The sequence below is a fragment of the Corvus cornix genome, chromosome Z (assembly GCF_000738735.6).
Source record: "Corvus cornix cornix isolate S_Up_H32 chromosome Z, ASM73873v5, whole genome shotgun sequence".
Classification (NCBI taxonomy): domain Eukaryota; kingdom Metazoa; phylum Chordata; class Aves; order Passeriformes; family Corvidae; genus Corvus; species Corvus cornix.
The window spans coordinates 45,336,031-45,350,771 of record NC_046357.1 but is presented as its reverse complement, the minus strand read 5'-3'; the positions used below and the strand labels follow the sequence as shown (position 1 = coordinate 45,350,771).

The 14,741-nt window shown below is 46.3% G+C and overlaps 1 protein-coding gene across 1 annotated transcript; it reads left to right on the top strand.

The window, feature by feature from the left end:
- Positions 1 to 7,072: 7,072 nt before the first annotated feature.
- On the top strand, positions 7,073 to 12,669 carry LOC109144841. The gene is made up of 2 exons (XM_019286861.3): positions 7,073 to 7,676; positions 10,053 to 12,669. Exons 1-2 carry the CDS (start codon positions 7,511 to 7,513, stop codon positions 10,766 to 10,768), a joined length of 882 nt encoding a protein of 293 aa, XP_019142406.2. The 5' UTR covers positions 7,073 to 7,510; the 3' UTR covers positions 10,769 to 12,669.
- The last annotated feature ends 2,072 nt before the right edge of the window (positions 12,670 to 14,741 follow it).

Below are 14,741 nucleotides of genomic sequence, written 5' to 3'. Positions count from 1 at the left end.
TGGCAGGGTTATGGAGCAGATCATCTTGAGAGTGATCACACAGCGCCTACAGGACAGCTGGGGGATCAGACCCAGCCAGCAAGGATTTAGGAGGGGCAGTCCTGCCTGACCAACCTGATCTCCTTTTATGACCAGGTGACCTGCCTGGTGGATGCAGGGAAGGCTGTGGATGTGTCTGCCTGGGCTTCAGCAAAGCCTTCGACACTGTCCCCCACAGCATTCTCCTGGAAAAGCTGGCAGCCCATGGCTTGGACAGGGGCATCTTTGCTGGGTTAAGAACTGGCTGGAGGGCCAGGCCCAGAGAGTGGAGGCAAATGGTGCTGCACCAGGTGGTGGCTGCTCACCAGCGGTGTTCCCCAGGGATCAGTGCTGGGCCCAGCCCTGTTTAACATCTTTATCAATGATTTGGGTGAGGGGATTGAGTCCACCATCAGCAAATTTGCAGATGACACCAAGCTGGGTGGGAGCATTGGTCTGCTGGAGGGTAGGAGAGCTCTGCAGAGGGACCTGGACAGGCTGGAGACAGGGGCCATATCCAACGATATGAGGATGAGCAAGACCAGGTGCTGGGTCTTGCACTTTGGCCACAACAACGCCTGCAGCCCTGCAGGCTGGGGACAGAGTGGCTGGACAGTGGCCAGGCAGAAAGGGACCCGTGGGCACTGACTGGCAGCAGGCTGAACACGAGCCAGCAGTGTGCTCACATGGCCGTGAAGGCCAATGGCATCCTGGCCTGTGTCAGGAGTAGCGTGGCCAGCAGGACCAGGGAAGTCCTTCTTCCCCTGTGCTTGGCACTGGTGAGGCTGCACCTTGAGTTCTGCGTCCAGTGCTGGGCACCCCAGTTTGGAAGGATGTTGAGATGCTGGAGTGTGTCCAGAGAAGGGCAGCAAGGCAGTTAAAGGGTCTGAAACACAAGTCCTAGGAGAAGCAGCTGAGGGAGCCAGATGAGGGGTGATTCTAAGATCCTGTGATTCTGTGATTACTTCCAGCTGTGGTAGTTGGCCATAGTTTTGACTTGGAAGGCTTGCCTGATCTGATTTCACAGAGTCACAGAATCAATTAGGTTTGGAAAATACCTTTAAAATCATCAAGTCCCAGCCTATGACCTAACACCACTTTGTCAAATATACACTGAGTGCCACATTCAGGCTTTTCTTAAACACTCGGGGATGGCGACTTCCCTGGGCAGCCCATTCCAATGCTCAATCACCCTTTCTGTGAAGAACTTCTTCCCAACATCCAACTTAAACCCCCTGTGGTGAAGCTTAAGACTGTGTCCTCTTGTCCTGTCGCTGGTTGCTTGGAAGAAGAGACAGATCCCCACCTGGCTGCACCCTCATTTCAGGGAGTTGTAGAGAGTGATAAGGTCCCCCCTGAGAGCTTATCCCTGATAAGGTCTGATAAGAGAGGCCTGAGCCTCCTTTTCTTTAGGCTCAACACCCTCAACTCCCTGGGCTGCTCCTCATAGGATTTGTGTTCCAGACCCCTCAACCGCCTTGCTGCCCTTCTCTGGACACACTCCAGCATCTCAACATCCTTCCAAACTGGGGTCCCAGCACTGGACAGAGTACTCAAGGTACAAACACAAATGATACAAGTGTAACATAGAAAGCTGTCAGGAAACTGACCGAGCATAGAGTTTGTACCAGGTTGCCCTGCAGCAAAAATTCAACCTCAACACTTATCCCTTGGAAAGGGTACATTGATGGTATTGCCAAATTCTTCGAACTCTCTAACAAAACATCAGGTTTAGAAAGGAGCCACTGTTTATTCTGCCACAAATCGAGCATGCCAAGGACTAAAGCAAGAGAATTTATGTATTGAAATCTACATTAACCCATCTAGCACATAGTTACAATCTATTGCCTAATGGTTTAGTTGTGCAGCCTTATGAAATACTTGGCACTGTGCCTTCATGGGCCTCTTTGGGGATCTCTGGTGGTCTCTGGTTGTCATCTGGGGAGGTTTCCCCTACTCAGTTTCAAGCAAAGTTCAGCTCAGTAAGCACAGAACCCAAGGTTAAGTGCCAAATAAGGTGTGATCTGCAACTGGATGCCACATCTTTTTTAACAATTGCCAGGCAGGATGTAAAATACAAAAGCTTTCTGTAAGCATTAAGCACTACCTGCTGAGGTCATCTTTGTAGGGGAAAATAAGTTAATTTTGTTGATTCGTAATTCATAGCACAGATAAAATAGAAAATGCACCTTTTTTTTTAAATCACTGTTCTGTTTTTTGGTTCTTTTTTATTTTATGGCAAAAAAAAAAATTCCAGGTTTTTTGCTGGGATTCTAACCAATGCCTCACTTTGGCTTTTTTGGGGTGTTTTTTGTATTTTTTTATCAATAATTATGTATTTTTTAATCAATAATTGAAAAGCAGTGGAAATTATTGCAACTCTGGAATTTTCTGCAGGATGATGATAAAAAATTTTCTCAAGAAATCAGTGAAAACCTTAACTTGGAAGGTTTAATCACACATGTGGTGCTGGGTTGCACAATAAAGGCTCCTGAGGGCTCTTCAAAGTCCTGTTGCCAAAGATTCAGGATCTGACTTTTCTCCACTAACAACTGAAAGATATTGCTGGTTCTGGGCTGTTCTAATTGATACTCTGGTTTATACTCACCAATGTATTAATTTTATTTCTATAACATAATTCAGTTGACTTTGACTATTACCTTGACTACCGATAAAAATCATTATAAAATTATCTGAACTATTTTTTTCAAGTGGTTAGTTTTTATTAAAGCTTTGTGGCCTTCCATTCACTACTTTGAATACCACTCTTTCTTCCAAAATCACATGACATCCATTTCTAGGACCATTGTGTTACCATCAAAAGAATATATTTGGCTTGATAAATGTGGATTTACTTTCTGCTGTTATAATCTCTGTCTATCTCTAGTAAATTTATGGCTCTGTGTAGTTCCTGTTTTCTTACTTAGAGTGGCACTGTAAATTATGACAGAAGTGTCAAGAAGTTATTTTTATAAAAACCAGTATTGGAATTTTTTAAACAGATTAGTTCTGATACTAGAGGAATACCTGTACAACAGCTCATATAGTGGTCTTTCATTCCAAAACAAAAAAATGTCTACATGAGCAGTTACTTTACAAGAATAATAGGAGCTGTTCTTAAAGAACTGGATCAGGATGACTGTTATTAAATAAAATAACCATCAGAAATGTTAAAATATTCATAGATATGTACCAGTACCATTCCCCTCTACTATTAAAACATCACTCCAATAAATTAAACTTCACATAACATGTAACAGATGCTAATAAACTGCTGCAGCATTAAATTCAACCAGATTGAATAAACACTATCAACAGCCTAAAACCAGCAAGCAGTCACTCCCTCAAAAGTGATGAGACACCTACAGCCTGAAACCAGACAAGCACATTCCTGCAATGAATAACAGAATCTTTCCCAGTACTCTCTAAAATTATTTTATCATTAAAAATTGAATACAATTTGACTCTGTAGTGACATTCAGCATTTCAAGTTCTCAGAGAAGGCATATGTCAGGCTGGTGGAATGGGAAGATTGTTGGTATTGCCACTCTCATATTTTGAAGGATACACTCAGCTTATACTACCCAGAGCTGCTTTTTTGCAGGAGAAGGGTTTTGGGAGAATTCTGACTCTGTATTCAGCCCAGAACATCCTCAGGACCTGCAGGCAGAGACTGAGGCAGTGGGCTGTTGAGCATGCTCTCCTCAAGGAGAAGCTCATCCAGCACACTGCAAAACATGTTGAGGCCTTTTGTGGAGCTAGTGTGCTAATTTTGCCTCAATTGTGTTCTGCCTCAGTCTGTGAATCAGAAAAGAGCATAACTTACCATGCAGAAACGGACAATTTCAGAAACTATTTGCCTTCTGGTAGAGGACAACTTCTGATCCTTTTCCATCTTCCTAGGACATGTTTGCTGAAGAAAAAAGAACTCATGTAGAGATTAGCAAAATCATTACACTTCTTGAGCAAAGGTTATATGTGCTTTAAACAGTGTTTAGGAGAAGCTAATTATTACTATAGAAATTCAAAAATTCTTGAGACTCTTGTAACATAATAAAAAAGACCCCACGATGAATTGCTGTGACAATTTACCACCTCCTTGCACCATCCAGGCTTCTATTCATTACCTGAAGATTTACATTTGTGCTACAGTTGAAGCCTGCTAAATGTGCAACCTTGTCACTTGAATAAATTCACCTGTTTAGAATGTCTTTGTCTACCACAGCTTATAGAGCTCTATTACCTGTATGCTTTGGTGTATTTCAAACATTGCAGTCAAGTGACACACCTGTTTATAGTGGACGTTATTTTTTTCTTGGTTAATTTATGCAGAAAACAGGAATGAGTCAGTCTTATGCATTTAAAATTTGGTGAAGAAGATTTATAATTGGAGTCAAAACTAGCACCTTGCAAATAAAACCCTCTGCAAAGAGAGCAATATGTGAGTTTCTCTTAAACAGGGGAGCCTTTCCAGAAATCAGGGTCTTCACAGCAGAAGCTACTAGAGAAGATTTTCATAGTGAGGTCTCAGATAAATTCAAATGCCTGAGTCATGTAGACTACATTGCTTACAGAGCAGTATGGGCTTTCCTTTCAGATGTCTGTGCAGGTGCTCTGACATTACTGCCAGAAGAAAAATCATGCTATCTTCCCTACATCTCTGAGTCTAAAGTTCCATATTAGGCAGGAAACATTGCTAAGATACTGGGGAAACATGTCAATATAAAGAAGATTGTATTCATTTGCAAACTCAGTGTAGTGAAAATCAGAAAGACATTAGCTTTACTTCTGACTAACAACTTCATAAAAGCTTACTAATTTAAGTAACTCTTAAACTTCACTGTGGTATTCTTCTAACTTATTTTCCCATCATTAAAATTAAGGGACTCTATGTGTTCAGTCTTTTGTCAATCTTAGAAATCTATCCAGATATTATTTTAGGTATTCTTCTAGGTATTTTAGCCTAATGGATAGGATATTAAATAGTTGCTACTTTTCCTGGAACAATGACCCAAAAAAGATCAGACTATTTCCTCTTACTGTGTCACAATGGTCTATTTTGGTTTGAACTCAACTTTTCCATAGTTTGGGCGTTTTTTTTCCCCTTTCCAGAATTTGATCTGACATTTCCAAGCAATTTTTAAGAGTGCAATGAGAAATACAGGAAGGCAGCAGGAACAGGAAACCTACCATTAAAGGGAGTAAGAGTCAATGAGCCTAAAAAACAGCTGCTCAGGCACAGTGTATCCTAATAATTAAAGAATAATTTTTCAAGCATATCTTATATGCAGATATCTAACTGAACAGTGAGATAAATGGTTACTTTTGAAAATAATTTGAAAGACTATTGCATCTGGTAACCTGTTACATGGGGTCTTCAAAAGCGTATGAAGTAAAATTGTATGTGGAAAGAGGGTTAAATAGGAAAAAATGGTGAAAATTATGAAGGACGTTCGTGCTAGTCTTCAAAGGTTTTGAATGCAGACCTTCAGAATTGTACTTGTTTGCATTTTACATTCTTGCAGTATAGGGGCTTGTTTCATTGTGATGTCCAAGTAATGAATCTGATATCTGAATATAAAGTCTGCATATGAATAAAAATGTTTGTATCTTTGATGGGAAAAACTTAACAAATATACATTACAATATCTGTCTTTTGATTTATACTTTTCAAGTGGTGTTACGTCACAATTAATTTTGATAACATATAAATAAAATGTTTTGACATAATAAAATTATGTGCACATGAAATAACTGCCTGGTTATGGTCATCTTATTACTCATCAGTCATTATTTTTAGCTCTTTTCTAAAGAGGACAAATTCTGCCTGAGTTTAAACAAATGTCTGGTACCAAATCCACAGAAAATAACTGGCTTTCAGGTTTCTAAGAAAAAAGAGTTCTTTACAGGTAACTTTTAAAAGTTACAGGATGCTGAAAAGATCTGACGTAGTCTTTTAGCATTTACTTCCCTCTTTTTCAAATCACTGAATAATGCAAACAGGAAGGAGATTTTCAGCTAATGCCCTTTTAACCTTAGAAGACAGATGAAGAAAGCATAGAGATGGCAAAGAGATGCTGCCAGACATCTCAATGTCTTTGCACAGGACAGGAAAAATGAGAGTATCAGGAAGCTTTCCAAATACCTGAGTAATTATGCAAAAGTGACCTTAGCATTTAAAATAAATGTGAGTGGCCAAGGCATAGCATTGTAAACTCTTTATTAGCCAAGATATTTGCACTGCTTTGATATCAAAAATGAAAATCTGTAGCTTTCCCAATTTCTTTACTCCATGCTCTAAAAAATACTTAGAAAAGGTAAGCCTGCCAGCAGGTAGGAAAATTGCTGTGGAAGATACTCATGGGGTTGTGTGTGTCAGAATATATTTGCACTCCACTTGAACACTGTTATCTACCCTCTCTGCTAAGGGCCGGAATCTTATAATTTTACCCAAACACCTTCTGTGCAGAGCACCTAAGAACTTCTCAATATAACCCACACATATCCTAAACAAATTACCGGAAAATAAAATATTATCTATTGAGGAGAAATGATTTTAAAATACCCGTCGAAATTTCACATGGGTGAGCCTGTTTCCTGATGGGGACAAAGTAAATATAGTAGTTTATGGCCAATATTCATCCTAATTTAGGGTACTACAAGGTCTAGGTACCCAATTGTTTAGGACATTACCTCTACAATTCTCCTTTCCTTCTTCCTGTTTCTGTCCTGTGGTGATGCAATGTTTTTATTGTATTTTTGTATGTTCTTTGTACCCTAATGGTTCATCCCTACCCTCCCCACTTCTACTCCCAGTTGGTTTGCCCCAGATCCAAGCCGCTCCCCCGGTGCTCCCAATATGGTTATCCCCTCCCCTTGTTCTGGCTCCTTCCCTATCAATCACCCAAACCCCTCCTGGAGTTCTGGATTGTTCAGTGTCTGTCACCCAAGCCCTCCCTAATTTCCCTTATATGGTCCCTGTCAATCCCCCAAGACCCTGCCCCCTCGGATACCTCCCCTCTTGGAAATCCACTAAACCTCGACACCTCAAGGCTATTGGACCTCAACCCCCCCAAGACTATTGGACCAGATGTAAGTCCATCCCTCCAGCGTCCCTCCCTCCTAATCTGCTTATTGGTCCCTAGTTAGGTTACTCTCCTTGTTCAACCCCCCTTTATAAGGCATGGTCGCTCTGGAACTGTTGCTTGTCCTCCGTGGATACCTTTCAATAAACTTGGATTACCTCCCGTGGCAAGCCTCCCCACTACTTTTTATTTTTCCTTTCCTCGAGGGCTGCTGACCGCCACAGTGCCTGGAGCCTGTGCTCCCCTGGGTAGAGCAGAGGCTTCAGAGGAGCAGCTTTAAAGCTCCGTGCCTCCAGCTGCTCCCCACTCCTGCTGCACACCACTGGAGCTAGCTTGGGCAATGGACAGCAGTGGTCACTGCGACAGCTGGCGCCCAATGTGGAGCCTCCCTGAGGGTAAGAGACCCCATGCCTAGCATTGTACTGCAAAAATCCATTGGTGCGTCAGCAGCCCCGGTGGGAGCTGTTTTTGCCGGATGGTGCTCCCAGGGCAGGAAGCGACAACCCCTCAGCGCCGGAGGGATTGCTTCCCTGGGAAAGGACCCGACCTGCAGCACCCCGTCCATGGAGTTTGGTGAGTGATTGTCCCTGTTGGCCAGGGGACAAAGGTGGGGCCTCAGTGTGCTTATTGTGTGGTGGGGGAATTGCGAGTGTGTGCCCCCAAGAGGTCCCAGACCCTTCTTTTTTCTGTTCCTTTTTTTTTGTCGTTTTGCTGCGGGTAGGGGTAAGGTGTGCTGTGCTGACAGTTTTGTTTTTGAGAGTGTTAGGCCCCCAGTTTTTACCAGCTTTGTGTTGTTGGGATTTTTGTGAGATGGGCGCACAGTTGTCAGCACAGCAGTGGGGATTTTATCACCAAGTTGTGGGTCTCCTTGAGGGAGGGGGGGAAAAGGTTTAAGAAAGGAACGTTAAAATTGTTTGTGAGGTGGTTCTTCTTCCATTACCTTAGGGTGTCCCCAGAGGACGTGACCTTGTTCCCTTTTTGGAATGCAGTAGGGGTGACGCTCACACAAAAAACCAATGAAGGAGACACCCAGGCGCCCAAATTTATCCCACTTTATATTTTAATTTGGAGTGCAATTAAAGAGAGTTTTGTAGTGGAAAGAGAGCCATCTGGTTTGTCCCCAGTTCTCCCTAACCCTTCTACCCCTTCCTCTCGTCCCTCTCTGGGTGGTCCTGGGGGAGCAACCCACGAAGCGCAGGGTAGCCAAGATGGCAGTCTTCCTGGTTCCTCACGGACCCCCCAGCCTCCTAGTCTTGGTCAGCAGGGCCCACCAGCCAAGGCTTCTATCCTTAAGCCCTCTACCCCAGTTCCATCCCCCAAAGTTGTAAGGTTCAATATCCCCAGTTCGGATCCCTCTACCCCCGATTCCAGTTATTCCCCTTACCCATCCCCGTGTCCCTCCCAATATCCCCAGTCCACTTGGTTGTCTCCCTATCCTTCCCCTCACCCATCCCGGTGCTCCCAGACCCCGTTCCCGTCTCCCTATCCATCTCCTAGCCCTTCGATCCGCTCCCTCCCCGATCCACAAAATGGCCCCCGAAGGACACAAGATGGAGGGGACCGCAGGGTCGGCCCCCCACCTTGTGCTTCTTTTTCCCGAAATTCCCTTCATCCCGACTCCTCCCCTACCTCCACCTCCCCGAAACTCCCTCCCTGCCCTTCACCACACCCCTTTTCCCAGGACCCTGAGCCCCTCCCTCCTCATGGGAGGTGCTTCAGGATTGGTCCACCTTTTCCGGGGCGGAAGCGGGCCCTGTCCCTGTTCCCTTCCCCTTCTCCGCTGACTCTGCCTCCCTGCATCCAACTTCCTGTTCCCACACCCCGACATTCGGTCCCCACGCTACTGGGACCGGATGAGGTAGGCCTGGGGCCCGGAACCCGGAACCGGGGGTAGTCTACCACGCCTCCCCAGTTTCTTTTGGTGGGGTAGGGGGAGGCCTTTCTCCTACCAAAACAAAAAAGAGCTCTGCAAGGCCCAAAAAGAGTTTGGGAGGAAAAGTGAATACTTTAAAGGCCTCTTGAAAGCCACCTTTTCCTCCAATAACCTAGTCCCTTGGGACATCAAGGAGCTGTTTGCATGCCTGCTCGCCCCCACTGAGTACATGCTATGGGAGCAGGCATGGAAGCGGTCCCTGCAGGCACTCATTCTGCACCTATGGAAAGACCAAAACACAGCTGTTGACACCGATGAATTGGCTCTTTCATTAGACCACCTGTGCGGCGAAGAGGCCTACAAAGAGCCTAGGGAGCAGGCCCGAGTTTTACCCAAGGCCACCGTAGAAAAAATAATGGCAACAGTGGAGAAGGCCTTCCTTTCCTTTCCCGCACCTACCCCAGAAGTCCCCAAAAGTTATTTAAATATAAGACAAGCCCCTAATCAATCCTTTATTGAGTTTGCAGACCAGATAAGGGCACAGGTAGAGCGGCAAGTAGAGAATCAGGCCGTGCACCCAACGATCATCCTCAAAGTGGCCAAAGAGAATGCCAACGAAGCATGCAAGAGGGTGATCGCCGGGTCTGCCAGTATACCCCGAGCCAATGCTCCCTGCACTCGTGGAGGTCTGCATAAAGACGGCTTCCACAATGGATGCCAGACAACCACCTCGACGGCCCATTCCAACAATGGCCATGGCAGTCCACCCACAAACTCCAGCACAATCGCAAACACCACAAAGATTAAGGGGGGAAATTATATGTTTTTACTGTCAGGAGGTGGGACACTTAGCCAAGTTCTGCCCCAAAAGGGCGGCAGATGCAGCAAGGGAAAGGTGGGGAAGAGCGCCAACACCATCGGTGCCTGGTGCTGCGCCAAAAAAAAACTAGGTGCACAGCACGGTCCTGCCTCGCGTGGGGACAAAAATGAGGCAGGACCTGTGGGGAATGGGGAGGAATCAAGAACACCACCACTCACCGGATGTGACATTAAAATCGGATGTGACTCTTGTGCAGGTTTTCCCTCCACAGCAAGGGATCCTGGCAAAACCTGGCGCCCTCAACCACCACTGTCTCTGAGGACGGCAACGGACCACTTGTTGAGATCGGATCAGTGGACAGTAGTTGCAGTGGAACCACTGGAAGGAGGATTGGTGCCTTCAGGGGGAAGCTGTAAGTACCTGGCCGTTGGAGACACAAAGCATGCACCTCAAGAGCTAGAAGCGTGCCCGGCCATTCTCACGAATGACCCGGCACAACGTCTGCTGGTGGCACGGTGTATCAACCCACCCTTCTATCTGGCCAAGGGGCAAGTCCTTGCCCAGGCTATCTCCATACCATCAGGAATCCCAGTAGACAGCAAGTCCCCAGATGTCTACTGGGCAGAAGTGGTGGGGGAAAATAAACCAATTATATATTGTAATGTCCAGCAAGGCAATGACACAATCTGTTTGGAAGGCCTGCTGGACACGGGGGCAGATGTCATGATCATTCCCTGGGGGCAATGGCCGTCACATTGGGAATTGCAACCCATGGCAGGACGTATCCAGGGAATTGGAGGGACAAAATTGGCAAAAATATCCAAGAGCATTGTACAAACTGAGGGACCAGACGGGAAATTGGCTACTTTAAGCCCATTCGTGATGGATTATCAGGCACCCCTGTGGGGACGGGATGCCATGTCACAATGGAGGATGAGATTAGAGATCCTGAAAACCCCTCAGGATTTTTAATTGCGGCCACTGTGGAGTGCCCCACTCAAAAGTTAGATTGGACAACTGATTCCCCCATTTGGGTGGATCAGTGGCCACTAGAAGGAAAGAAATTGAAGGCGCTCACTGAACTCATTGAGGAGTAGTTGGCTCTAGGAAACGTCGCGCCAACTTTCAGCCCTTGGAATTCTCCGGTTTTTGTCATCAAGAAGCCGGGGAAGGACAAGTGGCGACTACTCCACGACCTTGGGGAAATTAACAAGGTCATTGTAGACATGGGGCCCGTTCAACCAGGGATGCCTTCCCCAGCAATGCTCCCCCAGAATTGGAATTTGGCAGTTAGAGGCATCAAAGATTGTTTCTTTAAAATTCCCCTCGATCCCGCCGATGCTCCACGGTTTGCCTTGTCGGTTCCCACCACCAACCGAGGAGCCCCAATGAAGCGATACCACTGGCGAGTTCTTCCCCAAGGTATGAAGAACTCCCCTACCATCTGCCAGTGGTACATCACCTCATTGCTGTCCCCAGTTTGTGCCACCATGAGGGAAGCCATCATCTTGCACTATATAGATGATGTGCTAGTGTATGCTCCCGATGACCAGATACTTCAAGACACCCTTGACCAAGTCATCAATGTTTTGACATCTGCTGGATTCACTCTCCAGGAAGACAAAGTCCAAAAGATGCCCCCTTGGAAATATTTGAGGTTGGAGATCACTTAGAGGACCATTGTTCCTCAAAAATTGGCCATTAAAAGTGATCCCCAAACATTGGCGGACCTCCACTCACTGTGTGGCACTTCAGGATGGATCAGGCCCTGGCTGGGGATTACCGCCAAAGACCTAGCCCCCCTTCTCAATTTGTTGAAAGGGAAGGAGGACCTGAGTTCTCCTAGGACCTTGACCCCAGAGACAAGGCCTGCCTTGGAAAAGGTAGAGGTTAAGATGCGTGAGAGGCAGGCGCATAGTTGCAAATTGGAACTGCCCTTCAAATTCATTGTAATGGGACAGTTGCCCCACCTCAACGGGCTCATATTCCAGTGGGACCGGAGCCAGAAAGACCCTCTCTGAATCATCGAGTGGGTGTTTCTGAGCAACACAATGTCCAAAACCATCACTAAGGCCAAGGAACTGATGGCCCAGTTAATTCAGAAAGCTCGGGCGAGGCTTTGGGAATTGGCTGGGTGTGACTTTTCATGCATTCACTTGCTGGTCCATTTGGAGCAGGACAAATTGTCCTCCACCAAACTGACCAAAGAGATGTTCGAGCAACTACTGGCTGAGAACAGAACTCTTCAGATAGCTTTAGATAGCTACACAGGACAGATTTCTGTCCACGCTCCTGCTCACAAATTATTCCAGGAACATTTTGTTCTTTTCCCAAAAGACATTAGAAGCAGGCAACCTCTAGAAGCTGTGACAATTTTTACGATGTGTCCGGAGCATCCTATAGAGCCGTGATGACCTGGAAGGATCATCAAACTCAGCAGTGGGAGGCAGACATTGAGTACGCAGAGGGTTCCCCTCAAATTGCTGAGTTGGCTGCTGTTGTCAGAGCCTTTGAGAGGTTCCCTGAGCCATGCAGTCTGGTCACAGATTCGGCCTATGTCACAGGAGTGGTAGCGAGAGCAGAAAATGCTATTCTGAAAGAGGTTTCAAACGAACATCTTTTCCAGTTGCTCTCGAAGTTAGTGTATCTTGTCTCCCACCGAGAGCACCCATTCTGTGTGATGCATGTGAGGCTGCACACGGACCTGCCAGGCCCGATAGCCAAGGGCAATGAGAGAGCGGATGCCCTTACCGCCCCTGCAGAGATGGCCAGGACGTCAAAAGTTTTCGAGCAAGCGAAACTGAGCCATCAAATGTTCCACCAGAACGGACCCAGATTGGTCCGTCAGCTCCACCTGACGCAGAGTCAGGCGAAGGCCATCGTGGGTATTGTGCCCACATTGTCAGCGGTCAGCCCTCCCCTCTTTAGGCACTGGGGTGAACCCCAGAGGGTTGGCTAGCTGTGAAGTGTGGCACACAGATGTCACGCACTTTCCCGAATTTGGCCGACTAAAGTATGTCCATGTGAATATAGATACTTTTTCCGGAGCAGTCTACGCCTCTGCCCACGCAGGAGAAAAGGTTGAACATGCCAGGAAACACCCTCTGCAGGCGTTTGCAGTCTTGGGGGTCCCCAAGGAAGTCAAAACAGACAATGGCCCTGCATATAGATCAGAGGCTTTCAATGAGTTCCTGGATGAGTGGGGAGTAAGACATAAAAAGGGCATCCCTTACTCCCTGACTGGCCAAGTGGTGATTGAGCGGGCCCACCAAACGCTCAAAACCACCCTGAAGCACCAATGGGCGAGCAGTAGAGAGCTTTCCCCACAGGATCGGCTAAGCAAAGCTCTCTTTGTGATCAATTTTTTGAACTGCTCATTTAACAACATGAACCTGCCAGTGGCAAGACACTTCTGCCCACACAGCAGATACCCTCTAAGTGAGCATCCGCCAGTCCTTATAAGAGATCCAGAAAGTGGTAAGGTTGTGGGGCCGTACAAGCTGGTCACTTGGGGTTGTGGGTACACTTGCATATCCACACCCCTAGGAGTGAGGTGGATCCCACAAAAGTGGGTGAAACCGTATACCCCAAAACATCAGGTGAGACCCTCAGACCCCCAGGTGGATGTGTGCACCGGGAGGAGGAAGTGGCATCACCAACCCCAAGATTTCCCCACATCCCTGTTTGTCCCTGAGTTTTCATGTTTAGGCCTTGATTTTCTCACCAGTGATTTTTGATCTTGTTTACTCTATTAGTTTTGTTTCTATTCAGTTTATTAAAGAAATTTTGCGTTTCTGTTACCGCCACTGCACTCCCTCAAGTCAATTATACAGAAGTAACAGAAGAAGCAGCAGCAGCTCCACCAGACTGGTTGTGCGAACAAGAAAACAACTTTAAAATTTTTAAAACAAAAAACGGAGAGATGTGGTGATGTGATGTTTTTATTGTATTTTTGTATGTTCTTTGTACCCTAATGGTTCGTCCCTACCCTCCCCACTTCTACTCCCAGCTGGTTTGCCCCAGACCCAAGCCACTTGCCCGGTGCTCCCAATATGGTTATCCCCTCCCCTTGTTCTGGCTCCTTCCCTATCAATCACCCAAACCCCTCCTGGAGTTCTGGATTGTTCGGTGTCTGTCACTCAAGCCCTCCCCAATTACCCTTATATGGTCCCTGTCAATCCCCTGAGACCCTGCCCCCTCAGATGCCTCCCCTCTTGGAAATCCCCTTGTAGCGGGTTCGGTTTGTAACCGGGCAGAAACACCAATTTAGTATAGTGGTTTGGTCTAAAATACTCACTACTATTTATCTTCTGTGAGATAAGAATTAGGAGAAATGCAAAGCAGGCACCAAACTTAAAAGAATATAAAGAAATTTATTAACAGAGCTAAAAGAAGAAAAAAAAAATCATACCACACCTTCAGAACACCTCTCCTCCCCCCCACCTTTCTCCCTTCTCCCACTGACAATGTAAAAAGACAACCCTTGAGATATTCAGTCTGTTTACCACTTCCATAATAACCTTGTTCAGTCCATTTAGGAAGAGGAGTCTCTCTTGCCCATGCTATGAAAACATTATCACAATGAGCCAGCCGCCCGGGTTGGTTCTCTGCTCGCATGTGAGTCCCTTCCCCCCCCCCCCCCCCGACTTGCAGCTTTTCCCACAACTGCTTTCGAGGGTCCAATCTTGAATTACTGGGGTACAATTCTAAGGTTGAGCTGTTCAGAAATAAAAGTTCTCTTCATCCATCTCTGGGAGCATTTCATCTCTAAGAACAGAGGCCTTCCTCCTTCTCTGGGAGCAAAGGTTCCCTCTACCTATCATGCCACCAATGCCACATGGAGCAAATGGATTGCTCTCATCACACAGCGCGCCTGTATCGGGAAACTGAATCGCCCTGGGATGTTGGAAATAATCACAAATTGGCCTGAAGGTGAAAACTTTGG

Coding starts and splice junctions, on each gene's coding strand:
- LOC109144841 (XM_019286861.3), top strand. CDS start 7,511: ATGCCTAGCATTGTACTGCAAAAATCCATTGGTGCGTCAGCAGCCCCG. Junction 7,677..10,052: donor CACCCCGTCCATGGAGTTTG/GTGAGTGATTGT, acceptor ACTCTTGTGCAG/GTTTTCCCTCCACAGCAAGG.